This window comes from Numenius arquata, chromosome 14 (assembly GCF_964106895.1).
Source record: "Numenius arquata chromosome 14, bNumArq3.hap1.1, whole genome shotgun sequence".
In the NCBI taxonomy this organism is placed as follows: Eukaryota; Metazoa; Chordata; class Aves; order Charadriiformes; family Scolopacidae; genus Numenius; species Numenius arquata.
The window spans coordinates 18,301,679-18,315,181 of record NC_133589.1 but is presented as its reverse complement, the minus strand read 5'-3'; the positions used below and the strand labels follow the sequence as shown (position 1 = coordinate 18,315,181).

The window sequence follows — 13,503 nt, the reverse complement described above, 5'->3', positions numbered from 1 at the left end:
TTCTAGCCTGGCTCCATCTCTGCTTGCCACGGCATCACACGGCACCAGCTGGCCCTGAGCCGGTCAATCCCGCATCCTAGACTTTGTAAAAATATTTGTGCTTCAGCCTGGTGCAAAAAGGCACATTTCCACTTACAGTCAAAACAAAAAAACCTGGGGTTTATATCCCTGTGCAGCATGGGTGCGTGGTTAATCCATGCTCAGTGCTCAGCCTGGAGCAGGGTGACTGCAGACCGTACCACAGGGTCTTCCTCTTGCAGAGCTCTTCAGTAGATACCAAGAAAGCTGAACTCCTTGGGAAAACCACACAGCACTGGGTCCCACCGTGCAGGCAGGCCATCTGCCTCTCTCTTCCCACCCTCTGTCCTGGTCTGAGAGGGCTGGGTACCACCCCCTCCCTGCAGTTTCTCCTGGGTGTTGTGATGGGCAGGGTGGCAGGAGCAGGCAGCCCCTGCGAGAGGTGGCAGCCGGGCACCGCCAGGGCTTGCCCACCAGCCCGGTGGTGTGAGCCACACTCACGTTTTACCCACGTGCAACAGTGGGACCCTGGCGCGTTCTCCCTCCCTTGCTTCTGTGCCCAAACACATGTGGTATTTGTGGCTGCTTTACCAAGTGCCACCCACGGGACGTTTTCTTTAAAGATATATGGATCTATAATTAGTTGGTAATTTCCCACATCCTTTGGGATAAATTTAGTAGACTTTAGTGCCTAGTTACAGCTTTCTGCTGTCATTACAGGGTAAACTGTGGTCAGGGTGAAAACCCAGCGTGCACAGAAGTGTTGCCCCCATCTAAGCTGTGCTGTTCTACGAAAATCTCCACCCTGTGACCTGCTGAGCTTTCCATGAACGAATGGCACTGTGGGACACCGGGCTGGGTTTTTTCTTAATGTAGATCAATTAACTGAGTGTGTTGCTTATGAAGGAGCAGGAACAGCAATGCTGGACACTACCACTTGGGGAGGTATCTTCTCCCAGTGCGCTCCCCCACCACAACACTCCCCATAAACCACAGCAAATGCTGCTATTCCTTCCCAGGACACTTCACGCCTCTCTGCCTTCTCGAGGCAGCACGGTTGGGAGCTTGGTGGGACAGCTCTCCATGACCTTAGTGGAAGCCCCTAGTGCATTTAATTTCCAGTTTTGAGGCATTGCTGGAAACTCTCTCAGGGAAAATGCTGGGAATCAGGTCAACTGATACCCCCATGGTGATGGGCCCTCCACAACGGCAAGCAGCAGCTGCGACGTTGTCCTGCACAGAGTGCTGTGTTGTGGTTTGGATGTGGCTGGCACCACATGGGGCTTTGGGGGAAGACTGGAATGTGGCTGGCTCAGGAGCAGCGTCTGCCGCTGTTTCTGCCACAGCAAACCACACCTCGACACGGAGCTGCTGCCATTGCCTGCAGGCTGGACATCCAGCTCCAGCCCGGGATTTCCCAGGGCATGAGGCAGGTGAAAAGCAGAAACTGGCCGGCTGGTGCCCAGCAAGGAGCTGCAGGACATGCCCAATGCTGCTCTGTTCTCAACCAGGGGCAAGAGCTCCTGCTGCCCACCACCCCATTTCATGGCAAGTCTAGGAATGTGGTCCAGCAAAGAAGAGCAAAATTGGTCTTTCGTTGCTATCTTAATTTATAGATCAAATCCAGCTACAGGATAAATGTGTTCGCATCTCCAGAGGTTCTTTGAAGCCTGAAGTTCTTTGAGCCTTTGAAGCTGAGCGCATGCTCAGCTTTAAGTATGTGGTTTGTAGTCTATCGGATTAAGCTGGAGCTTGAGGGAATAACCATACAAAAACATTTTAACACATCATCTGTTGGGTTTTTCTTTTTACTTCCCACCAAAAATGCCATTTTAGCTGTAATAAAAATGTGAATAATAGATTGTTGGTTTCAACAAATGGTATCTTCCAAAATTCTGGAGTTCAAACAAACTTGTAGATATTCACACTGGCCTGTTCTGGTGTTTTGGTTTTTCAAGTGAAAATTAGTTTGGTTAAAAAAAAAAGTTAGTGGGTTTGGTTGGTTTTTTTAACTGGAAAATAGAATAAAACAAAGCACCAGTGCTTCCTCATGGGTTTTTACTTTTGTATTTTCCTGTTTTTGCGATGTTTTATTTTTCAGGTAGCTTTGGGAACAGAAGACTTTCCTGTGTCCTGGGAATTTTCATGGGGTGGAAAGATCTGTTTTCTGCCTGGTCTATAGGTGGGTTTGGAGAACCTCAAGCCAAAAAAAATCCTAGACACACTAAAGTCAGCTGGAGGACTCCCATCTCCTCCAATCCAAGTGTCTTTGTGGTTGGGAAATTGCAATCTCGGTCTAAAATCTGCGTTGTCCAGTCCAGTTCCATATGGGAAGTGGCTTTGCCCACAGCACACACAGACTAGCATGAGGTTTCTCGGAGGAACCTGGACTGCCTGAGTAAAGGCTCCTTGATGGGGAGCCTCAGGCCAACAGTGTTTTGCTCAGCGGCTGCTCGGTGAAGCTGCATCCTCAGTGGGCATCTGTGCTGGGGATGGAAAGTGTGGGCAACCCCTTGAGTCACCCAGCATAAATCTGATCACACCACACTTCAATTATATGGCAACTCTATTTATAAGCTATGTGGGTAAACAGTCCATGTAACTGTACAGTAATTGTACAGAGTTCCTTCAGATGATAGAGCAATAATTAACTTAATAATTGCATGTGCCGGAATAGCCCTGGAACTTCCACTGTGTTTTGGATGCTGGTATGGCTCTTGCTTGCTTTCTCGCCTCCTGTTTGAGAGAAGAAAGGCTTTCTCTGCTTCAACAGATCTGTTGAAGATCAGAGCAGAGCACCAGAGCATCTCTGTGGACACTGCATCTACTTTGTAGAAAAGAGTAGCTCTATGGCTTTCCCCTGTAACCAGAACTAAGGAAAGAAATTTCTAAGTAGGAACACGATGGAGAAGTGTCCCAGGGGAAAAAAAAAAGGGGGGGGGGGGGAAGAAAAAGGCAAAAAAAAGGACAAAAAGCCAACAAAAAAATTTCTCAGACCAAGAGAGCCAAACTTTGGGAAACACAAAACTGGATTCGTGTCTGATAAACTGAGTAACTCCCTTTGGACAGGAGAAAAGAAATGCAGATGCTTTAGAACTGATGCCAACAAGCTCCTAATTTGGGGGAGGAAATTCAGAGTGTCACAATTCATGTTTCATTCTATGAATCCATACAATGGGAGCAAAATGTCATGCAGGGATGGCTTTTTTGGTGATGTAAATTAATACATTCCCATTAACCTTCATAGAGATAAGCCAGATTTCTCCTGCTGAGCTTCTGGACCTGAGTCTACCTGGAGCAGAAGACCTGGCTGCTGGACCGGACAAGATGATGTTTGGCTTTGACTGTCCCCAACAGCAAAAATGAATACACTGATCTGCATTTAAATGCTGTTAGTGACGGAAGTAATGTTCACAAAGAGATGAAAAAAACCCTGATGAAAAGTACAAATTGTTCTGCAGCGTCATCTTTCGGTGCTCCATAGGACCTGGAAAAGGGGGCCACACGTCCCAGCTGAGGCGACTGGTCCCTGCCTCCCAGGCAAGGTAGGAAATGCATCCCCATGTGATGCCTGCTGCTGCCCTCAGAGCCTGGTGCTTCCGTGCCACCAGCTGGAAGGGAAACCCCGCGCCCATGGGGTCTGCTGTCGGTGTAAGGCCAGCAGAAGATGAGCAATGGTGGTGTAGTGAGCTTTCCTGTTGAGCTTGCGGCTGGGGGACAGCGGGCTGCCCTCCATTTCTCCCAGACCTTTGCTTCTGCCCCACCTCCCAGACGAGCATTGCTTACATCTGCCCTAACCCAGAGGAGATTTTTAAGGGTGTCCCATCCACCAGGAGGGGCGTTGCCTGGGTTAGGTAGGTGTATGGCACCCAAGTAGGGATGGTGTGTCCCTGCAGGGTGTCTAGGTGGCACAGTGGTCTGGAGGGGGTTAGTGGGCACAGGGGGTGCTTGCCTGGGCTCAGGAGGGTGTATGGCACGTGGGTGGGTGCACGCATGGAGGGGCAGAGTGGTGGCTGGGCCTGGGCTTTGGCAGTGCCTGAGACTGTCAGTACCGGGGACATGGGCACTGCAGGGAGGGTGGTGTCTGTGCCTGTGCCTGCGACACAGGTCCATGTAGGCACAGTCCTGGCCCCCCAGCCCCTCCTGGACTCTAAACTGCTTTGCTCATTAAAATACTGGGGAAAAGGAATTGCTACAAGCAAACTGATGCCCCTTCCAGCTCCAGCTCCACTGCTCCCCCACACCACGAGACAGCAGGGCTGAGGCCAGGTGCCATGGGGACCTTCTCCCATCACCTGTGAATGCTGGAGTGAGTGCCAGGCTGGTCCCCACCAAGAACACCCCCTTCGCCAACCCTCTGTCACCAGTGCATTTGCACAGAGTGCCAGGAGAGCGACCAGGGCAAACACTGTTAATCTTTGTGCTGCTGAGAGTGCCTGCCCTGGCTCCTCTCCTGATAGCAGAACCCCACCACCCCGTGCCAGCTGCCAGAGAGTGGTGCTGAAGCTGGTGGGAGGCTGTCAGCCCCGTACCAGCCTTGCTCGGGCCACTTGCTGCCCTGTGCATGGCTTTGGGTTGGAGAAAGAAGGAACAGAGAGCAGCTGAGGCACAGGGCAGTGAAGAAGTGACAGAGCAAAGCTTGAGCCACCTAATCCAGAGCCTCAATGCCCCTTAGGGCTTTGAGCCACTAAACCCCAGTATTAACCTGGTTTAAGAGCATGTGTGAAGCCTTCAAAATTAAAAACCAACCTTCATGTACACAGGTGACTGAGATTACAGCCTGAGAGACTGCTCTATACAAAGCCTACCCAGTTTCTGCTCCTGTTCCTTGGCCATAGGGAATGGCGGGAGACCGTTTGAAGGCTTCAAGACCTGTTTGGGAAGAAGACATTGCAATGTGCCCATGAAACTGCCCAGAGAGAGAAGAAGAACATAAGAAGATACAACCACCTTGCAAGTGCCATTCTTCAAGAAATGTTGTGCATCAGAACCTGCCCCAGAAACCCCTCTTCTTCACCCAGGCCCTCTTTGCTCTGCCCTTCAGTCCTGCTTTGAACAGTGGTCCCACCTTATCATATGCTATTTTCCAGGGCAGGGCAGAGGTGTCTGTAAGTCCATCTCATGGGGCTGAAGATGTGCTTGAGAGAAAAGGGAAGTTTTCATCAGGACATCATGCACCCCAGTGTCCCTGGTAGGGAGGGCATCCTACATTACTGGTATGAATTACTGCTATGAAGCACCCACCCTTCCCACTCTGACTGCATCCAACTCTGCTTCTACCCAGGCCCCTGTTCTTTCCCTCTTCCTCTTCCAGGCAAGGGGAGGAGCTCCCATGAAACCACCTACTGCTTCTGTTCCCTGCAGCCAAGTGATACATCCTGCTACGCAGACAGAGAAACTCCTACAGAAAAGCACCGTATGGCCAACGAGGTCCTCTCATGGGCTGCAGCTCTGCACTGAGAAATGTGGGTGACTGGATCCCAGCAGGGTCTAGCTGCAGAGCTTGCCCCATCTCCACCCTGACCAAGGAGTCAGCATTTGGCTTTGGGTCACGACTCCATCTCTGTTGGTGGAGCAGGGATTTTAGGAAGGGAGAACAAATGTTTAAGACAAGGGGAGGTCTTTTTCCCCTCCAGGGTCAAATGAAAGGGCAGTAAGAGTTGCATGGATCCGTGCTCAGGAGCATCAGGAACACAGATGTAGCTTTCTGTACGTGGCCCTGCTCTAGTATTGAATTCACTCTGTGATTTCCAGAAAGCCACTTAATAGTTTTCCACCAGTTGTGCCTTCCATCTCCTCTGCCCCAGGCTCTGAGCACCAGTAGGTGATGCATGTGGACAGGCTCTGGCTAGGGAAGGGCCACCCTGCAGCTCCTGTCTCTTTGGGACATCGATGCCCATGGATGGCCAAGAAGGACAAGCTCCATGGGACTCTCTCACCAACCTGCTTCTTCCTTGACCAGAGAAAGCGGGATGGGTTTTAACCTGAGGAAGGAGATGAGCAAAGGGGAAGGGAGGTGGGAGAAGTGCCTTTTTAAATGTTCCTTTGCCGCTCGCCTCCACGTCCCATGGCGGTGTCTGGGCTGACGTCAATGCGGTGCCGTTGATTTGCACCAGCTGAGGGGCTGGCACACGATACTCCCCTTCAGAGTGGCTTTGACGTGGGGCGGCGAAGGGCTCGTGCTGGGATATATTCCTGCCCGCGCTGCACAGCCTGCCGCTGGCTCTCTGCAGCATGGCGAGGAACCACAAAACCCAGAGGAGCAGGAGGTCAGCAGACCCCGGCTCGCAGAGCCCCTGCCTTCACCCCAGCACCCAGGGACAGGGTCTGCTGCCCAGCCCACACCCCTCTGTGCGGAGAGAAGGGGATTGAGGCGGCTGCTAAAGGGGCATCAGCAACATGGGCCTCACCTTGCCATGCACCCCCAGCCTCGAACCTTGCTTGCTGCTGCTTGCTCAAAAGTGCTTGCGCCAGCTGCAATCCAGCTGTGAGCTCTCACTGCCTTCCACACTCTTCTCCTGGTGTTCTTCCCTCGGTGGAGGCTGCAGGACAGGATCAATGCATTTAACTGCAGATGCCTGGGCCCTACAACCATCGGGTTTCCAACAGCACGTGAAGGTGACTGCCTTTGCATGCCATAGCTTATTTTATTGCCTTACAGAGCAACGAAAATCAGAAAAACATTTCTGACTTGCATTTTGCTCTCACACATGCAATTTACATGTTAACGTAAACCTCCACGGAGTGGAAAGCATCCCATTAAAGGCTCCTGGGAAAGGTGAGCCCAGGCCTTGAAATCAGGGCTAATTAGGGTCACGATTAGTGGCACAGAGTCTAGTTGGAGGTCCATAACTAGTGGTGTTCCCCAGGGGTCAGTACTGGGTCCAGTCCTCTTCAATATATTCATCAATGTCCTGGATGAGGGGACAGAGCGTACCCTCAGCAAGTTTGCTGATGACACAAAGCTAGGAGGGGTGGCTGACACACCAGAAGGCTGTCCATTGAGACCTGGACAGGCTGGACAGTTGGGTGGAGAGAAAGCTTATGAAGTTCAACAAGGGCAAGTGTAGAGTGCTGCACCTGGGGAGGAATAAACCAGTGCCAATAATAAATAACCAATGCCCCAGTACAGGTTGGGGGGGTGACCTGCTGGAGAGTAGCTCTGCAGAGAGGGACCGGGGAGTCCTGGTGGACAAGTTGTCCATGAGCCAGCAATGTGCCCTTGTGGCCAAGAAGGCCAATGGTCTCCTGGGGTACATTAAAAAGAGCATGGCCAGCAGGTGGAGGGAGGTCATCCTCCCCCTCTGCTCTGCCTTGGTGAGGCCACAGCTGGAGCACTGGATCCAGTTCAAGAAGGACAGGGAACTGATGGTGAAAGTACAGCAAAGGGCTACAAAGATGATGAGGGGACTAGAACATCTCTCTGATGAGGAAAGGCTGAGGGACTTGGGTCTTTTTAGTCTGGAAAAGAGCAGACTGAGGGGGGATCTGATCAACACCTATAAATACTTAAAGGGAGGGTGTCAGGAGGATGGGGCCGGTCTTTTTCAGTGGTGCCCAGTGACAGGACAAGAGGCAACGGGCACAAACTTGAACATAAAAAATTCCATCTAAACATGAGGAGGAACTTCTTTCCTGTGAGGGTGGCAGAGCCCTGGAACAGGCTGCCCAGGGAGGTGGTGGAGTCTCCATCTCAGGAGACATTCAAACCCCGCCTGGACACGTTCCTGTGCAACCTGCTCTGGGTGACCCTGCTCTGGCAGGGGTTTGGACTAGATGATCTCCAGAGGTCCCTTCCAACCCCTACCATTCTGTGATTCCATGGGGGATGAAGGAGCACTACACATCAAGCCACAAGAAGGAAAAGAGTGATACGCAGTCAGCAGCAGTCATCTTTACTATGGACCACAGGAGATCAGAAAAATAACCTTGTTAACAAGAGACCTAGTGGCTAACAAAATGTCATGCTATAGGACATACAAGAGAGGCCAAGCACAATCACCAGAACAAAATGGCAACTGAGGAGGAAAGGAAATCCCAGGGTGGTGCGCAGGGTGCTGCAGTAGATGCCCTACAGCAAACCTCTAGTGGTGGTACCAACACAGCTGTGCGTACATCTGTGTGTGCATGGGGCTGGCTGAGTGGGTTCCTTTTCCCTTAAAAACAAGTCAAAGGGTCTTCACCTCTTACACGACTCCAGTGTCTCTAAGCACAATTATTATTATTTTTTTTTCAGGAAAAAAATAATAATATAATTTTGTTCCAAGAACTATGTGCAATTGTTTCTCCAGGTACAGTCAGAGGAGGGCAGACAGGAAAACACCCTTCTCAGTGCTGTCCTTGTGACTTGTGCCCTCTCCTCATTGACACCACAACCATCCCCAGCAATCCTCTGCGGCTTTGCCTTCAGTGAATCCTAAACAAGGCTTTTCAGAAAAAGAAGAAAGAAAAAAGAAAGGTATTGCTGCTTCTTCTTGTAATATTTTTCCTCTCTCTCTCCCCCCCTTTCGCCTTAAAAATGTTTACTTTCAAAAATTCCATTCCTGCAGAGATTCCTCCCAAGCTCTGAGGTCTCCGCACTCCACCCTCCTCTTCTGCAGTCAGAAAAACTGAGTCTCGATGTCTCTTTGGTTAAAAAATAAAAATAAAAAAAAAGAACACAAACAAATAACACACAGCCCAGTATGATCCCATTCCACCCCGCGGACGCCTGATGAGAGGGTGTCTGTGGAAGAAGGAAGCATCAGAGACGAGCTGTCTGCTCTCTGGAAGCTGAGGTCCCCGCGCCACCCGGCCGGCTCTCCTCCTCTCATACGGTGGTCGCTGGCCCATACTGGAGCACCAGAGGGGACGTCTCCTTGATCCGGACATAGAATTGTCCCTCGGGCTGGGTTGTTTGGAGGGACAGAGGCAAGAAGTCATCAGGAAGCCACTGCTCGCTCTCGTCAGAGGCAAACACCAGTCCAAAGTGCTCCAGCTGCTCCTCACCATAGCAGAAGGCGGCTGAGCTGCCCAGAACACTGCGGGAGACGTTGTTCATCTCCAGCACCACCAGCTTCACCACCTCCCCAGCGGACGTCTGGCTGGTGATGTGCAGCTGCGGAAAGAGAAAGGTGGGAGAGATGGATGGTGAGGGGGAGGAACCAGGAGGAACTGGGGGCCAGAGGCAGCACACAGCATGTCCTACAGTGGTGATCATTAGGGTGGAGGAACAGCTGACCCAGTGTTGCCCAGTGAACAATTGGCAGCAGCTTGGGGATGGCCGGCATGCTGGGGCCCAAACTCATGCACTGCTTTCTTGCCTCCATTGCACCCTCTGAGACCTTACAGCTCCACGTCACCTACAGCTCACCCCCTCCGCTCAGGCTGTCCCACCATCCTGGTACATGTGGCTGGAGAGGGACAGTCCCAGCCCTGCTCCTGGCATCGTGGAGGGATCTCTGCTAAGTTCCTCTGGCGAGCAGGATCCAGACCATCAGACCAGCGGAACCACAGCAGCTCTGCCAGACTAGCGGTGCTGAGCTGAAGCCTCTTTGGGAAGCGGCACTAAATTTCATCTCATTCACAAGCTTGGGCTTCTCCCACCAACAGCCACCCTCACTCTCCCTCTCCGCTCCCTTGAGGCTGCCCTCTGAACCCCAAATACAACCGAGAAAATGAGCTCATCTGGGCTCTGGCTGCTAACGACCATCGGGAGCCCACTACTTGACTTCAAAGGCCCCAAAGCGGGACATCCATCCTCGCCCAGGCAAAGCGACGGTTTCCTTTGGCACATCCGTGGGAGCTTGCGGAGCGTGGCGAGCAGTGCCCTGGCAGGGTGGTCCGAGCCCTCGGCCCACGTGAACCCCGCCAGCTCCCAATAATCATCGCAGGGCTCAGCTGATTTACGCCAGCCGAGGAGCCTTTCCTTTGAATTCGGCTTTCTTCAAGAAGAACATCATAAAAACGCTTTCAAGCAGGCGTGTCCAGAGCTTTGCAACTTCAAAAGCCATGTGGGCAGCCCGCCAGGAACCCGAGGGCTGCGCTTCAGTTGCATAGAAATCTATGGTAATTTCTCAAATGGAAAATAAATACTGCGAGTCAGATTCCCCTCCGCTTCTAATGTCCCTGCTGGGTGGGAGAAACCGGCTATCAAAACTCCCCAGCAATAAAAACCATCGGCCCATCAGCTCTGTCCTTCCTCTGCCATTTTATGGGCCCGGGCAGCTCCGTTAGCCTCTGCTCTGGGCACCAGGAATGTTGGGAGGGAAATTTCAACAGGGGAGGGAGCTTCACGGCTGGGAGTAAAGGAGGTAGCAGAGCTGGGGGGGGACCTGCCTGAGATGTGAGCCCTGGGGGACCTCCTCCATGGGGATCCCACCTGGAGCAGGTGAGGATGGTCAGAGCTGGTGGTCAGCTCTCAGCAGCAAAGCCCCTGCGGAGAGGAACCGGGTTGCACAGAGGCTCCAGCGCACCCCAGCTCCTGCTGTGAGGAGGCAGCTCTGCCTGGTCGCCTCCACAGGCTGGAGACAAGCAGCTCCTGCTCTCCCCTCCCCAAAGGCACACAGCGGGGGAGCACAGACCCCAGGGAGTGGAGGCTGTGGGAGGGCCAGGGACGTGGCGGTGGGGGATGGCTGGATTTTGGCAGGGGTGGCTGTGTTTGAACACCAGGACATGGTGAGGGAAACCCATCAATGTCACCTTTGCTCACTGCCTGTCTATGCTGGGTGCCACTAACCTACTGTCAGCCACTGAACCACAGACCGAGAGCTGAACCCTGGCTTCACTGGCCTGTCCCCCGGAAATACCCTACCCATGGCCCTGGCTCGCTCCCTCTGCAGCAGTGGCTACTGCTCCTGCAGAGCCACGTGCCCTGTCCTGTGATGCCAGCAGTGTCATCACTAATGCAGGGACGAAGGGACGCAGGGCAGGAGTGCTGCGGGTTGGCAGGGGACCTCATCCCTGGGATGGTGAAGGATGGAGAGGGCAGTGCCAGGTGAGGGGCATGTGAGCCACACCGCTGCCTGCCTCCCCATCCTGCCTGCCCTCTCCGTCCAGGCACGGCAGAGCCGCGCTGCTGCCCTCAGCAGGCTCTGGTACCTTGACACTGGTCTCTTTGGAGAGTCCGGTTTCGTACTGCGGGCAGACCCGCAGGGTGACAGAGCCCGGCTTCTTCCCTCGGTCAGCTGAGCACCCAGACTGCTCCGCCTGCTCCTGGAAGCCCTGAGTCCACTCGGCTGAGCGTGTTCGGAAGACGGGCTCAGAGCCCTGCCTGCCCCGGCCGCGCTCGGGGCTGGGTGTCGAGCCAGTTCCCAGCCTCAGCTGGCCACAGTGGCCCGCGGTCCTGCTCTCTGTCGGGGAGCTGTCGACAGAGCCGGGGCAGGACTTTCTGGCCGCTGGGCAGAGCGGTTTGGGGAAGTCCAGGCTGCTGGTTCGAACGCAGTACGCCTGCCGCTTCTCCGTGATGCGCAGCAGCTCGATCTGCCGGCTGGGCAGGACAAAGTCGCTGTCGTAGAGCTCGGGGGGTGGCCGGGGCGCCTCTGGAGGTGGTGGTGGTGTCTTGAGCTCGTGGGTCTGCAGGACGTCCGGGGCACTGTCCCGCAGGGTGCGGGCAACCCTCCTGCTGCAGCACTCGGGCCCCGAGGAGGAGTACACCAGGTCGAGCTCCTTCGGGCTCTGTGCCCTGCTGGAGTCGTAGTCGCTGTCAGTGGCCAGGAAGACCTCCGAGGAACCCTCCTCATCTGACAGTCCGTGTGAGTCTGCAAGGGGCGTAAGAGAAGCAAAGACGGGCTCAGCCTTGCTGTCGGCAACCCCAGCTGAGGGTTTGCACCAAGGAAGCCCTTGGGCGTTTATCCCCTTTCTGTACACCCGTGCTGCACTCACACAGGCACCGGCAGAGCAGGTCCTGCCCCAACCGAGACCGACTGCCCTGCCCATGCTCCCGACACTGGCCCTGCCTGCGCCCCTAGCAGTGGTCCCAACTCCCCTGAGCACAGGCAGCCCCCTGAGCCCACCAGGAAGGAGCTTTGCAACGCCGGATCCTTACCAGAGTTGAGCTTACGGCTGGTCTCTGGCGAGGGTGCTGGGGAGGGCAAGTAGTCGAGGTGGGACGAGGTGGATCGGGTCTTCTCCTTCATCGCACCGCCGGCCTCGCTGAGGAAGCCGCTGAGAGACACCCCGCAGGAGGGCTGCTTGTACCGGGCGTGCTGCAGGGCATCCATAATCCAGCGCATCTCACGCCAGATCTCCTCCATTTGCTGCCAAAATAGGAAATGAAGGATCCTTTAAAAAGCAAAACAACAGCAACAAAAAAGCCCCACAGCAAAGCACAGGCTCTCCCCACACACCTTTCCCACATAGTGAAAGCTTCAGGGGAATCCTCAAGGCAGGAAATCCCAAGAAAGTGCTCTGGGGTGGGAAGATGCTGCTCTGACCACCAGCAAGTGCCAGTTCAGCAGGACCTGCCTGCTGCAGGCAGGAGTGCTGGGAAAGGAGGTACCGTGGGCTGCTCTTTCCATCCCAAAATGCACTTCCAGGCCCTTTTCCAGCAAGGTGGGGACCTGCAGAGCAGGAGTCCTCAGCTCTCTAATCAGGATTTTTAGTGCAATCATCGCAGTAAGAAGTTTCTAGATGAAGCCCTGCCTGCTGCTGCTTATCTGCCACCTTAGAGAAACCCCATGAGGTTACACCAGTGAACAGCCCTGGTGGAGATGCTCCTGTAGCTCCTCCAGGGCATGACAGTCCTGGCCACGTCCCGTGGTCACCGTCGAGCCTGGCTCCCTCCCAGTGTGCTCCCGCTCCGTGTACCTGGATGTAGTCCTGAACCTGCTGGTGCCTCTGCTTCGCGGTGGAGAGCTCGGTGTCGGAGAAGGCCTCCCTGAGGCTCTGCTGAGAGAGGAGCGACTCCAGCTCCAGGAGGGCGGACACCTGGCAGTACTGGGTGATGAACTCCCGGTCATATGTGAAGAAGTGGACTGGAAAGGAAAGAGGGAGGGAGGAATTAAAAATATCAGGTCCTTTGCTGTGGATGCCCTATTGGCTCCTCCCCACTCACCCAACACAAGGAGGAGGCAACGCTCCCCTCTACCCTACCTGGACAGTCCTCAGCATCCCCCTCCATCTCTCCTTTCCTGGGGAAGGTGAGGAACCTCCCCACCCCACCACCCGTCCTGGCTCTTGGAAGCTATCAGATGGCAAGGAGACCAGCAAGGACGACTTTTGGCATTCTCCCTCCTCACCTAGCTCAAAGATCTGCAGCGGCAGCGTGAGGAAGCCGGAACGAGGCGTGTAGGGGTTGTTCTGGCCCGGAGCAGTGCAGACGTCGTCTGACGGAGGCAGCAGCAGCAAGAAGGAAACCTGGCCCCCAAAGTCCAGCACCTCTTGGCTGTACAGACGGAAATCTTTGGCCTGCAAGAAGACACTGCTGGTAACAGCTGAAAACATCACCTGGTGGGCCCTCCACCAAGTCCTCATCCATAGAGGAGTCCTCAGGGACTACCTGCAGGT

General features: G+C 54.2%; 1 protein-coding gene across 1 annotated transcript in view; it reads right to left on the bottom strand.

The window, feature by feature from the left end:
* Nucleotides 1-7,891: 7,891 nt before the first annotated feature.
* The window catches only part of LOC141471832 (ankyrin repeat and fibronectin type-III domain-containing protein 1-like), a 204,033-nt gene continuing 198,421 nt past the window's right edge, over nt 7,892-13,503 (bottom strand). The window contains exons 19-23 of the mRNA XM_074158551.1: nt 13,236-13,404; nt 12,805-12,971; nt 12,044-12,254; nt 11,098-11,756; nt 7,892-9,115 (exon numbers count right to left, since the gene is read on the bottom strand). Coding sequence (XP_074014652.1) covers nt 8,828-9,115; nt 11,098-11,756; nt 12,044-12,254; nt 12,805-12,971; nt 13,236-13,404 — 1,494 coding nt within the window. The 3' untranslated portion in view covers nt 7,892-8,827. The remainder of the gene's footprint in view (nt 9,116-11,097; nt 11,757-12,043; nt 12,255-12,804; nt 12,972-13,235; nt 13,405-13,503) is intronic.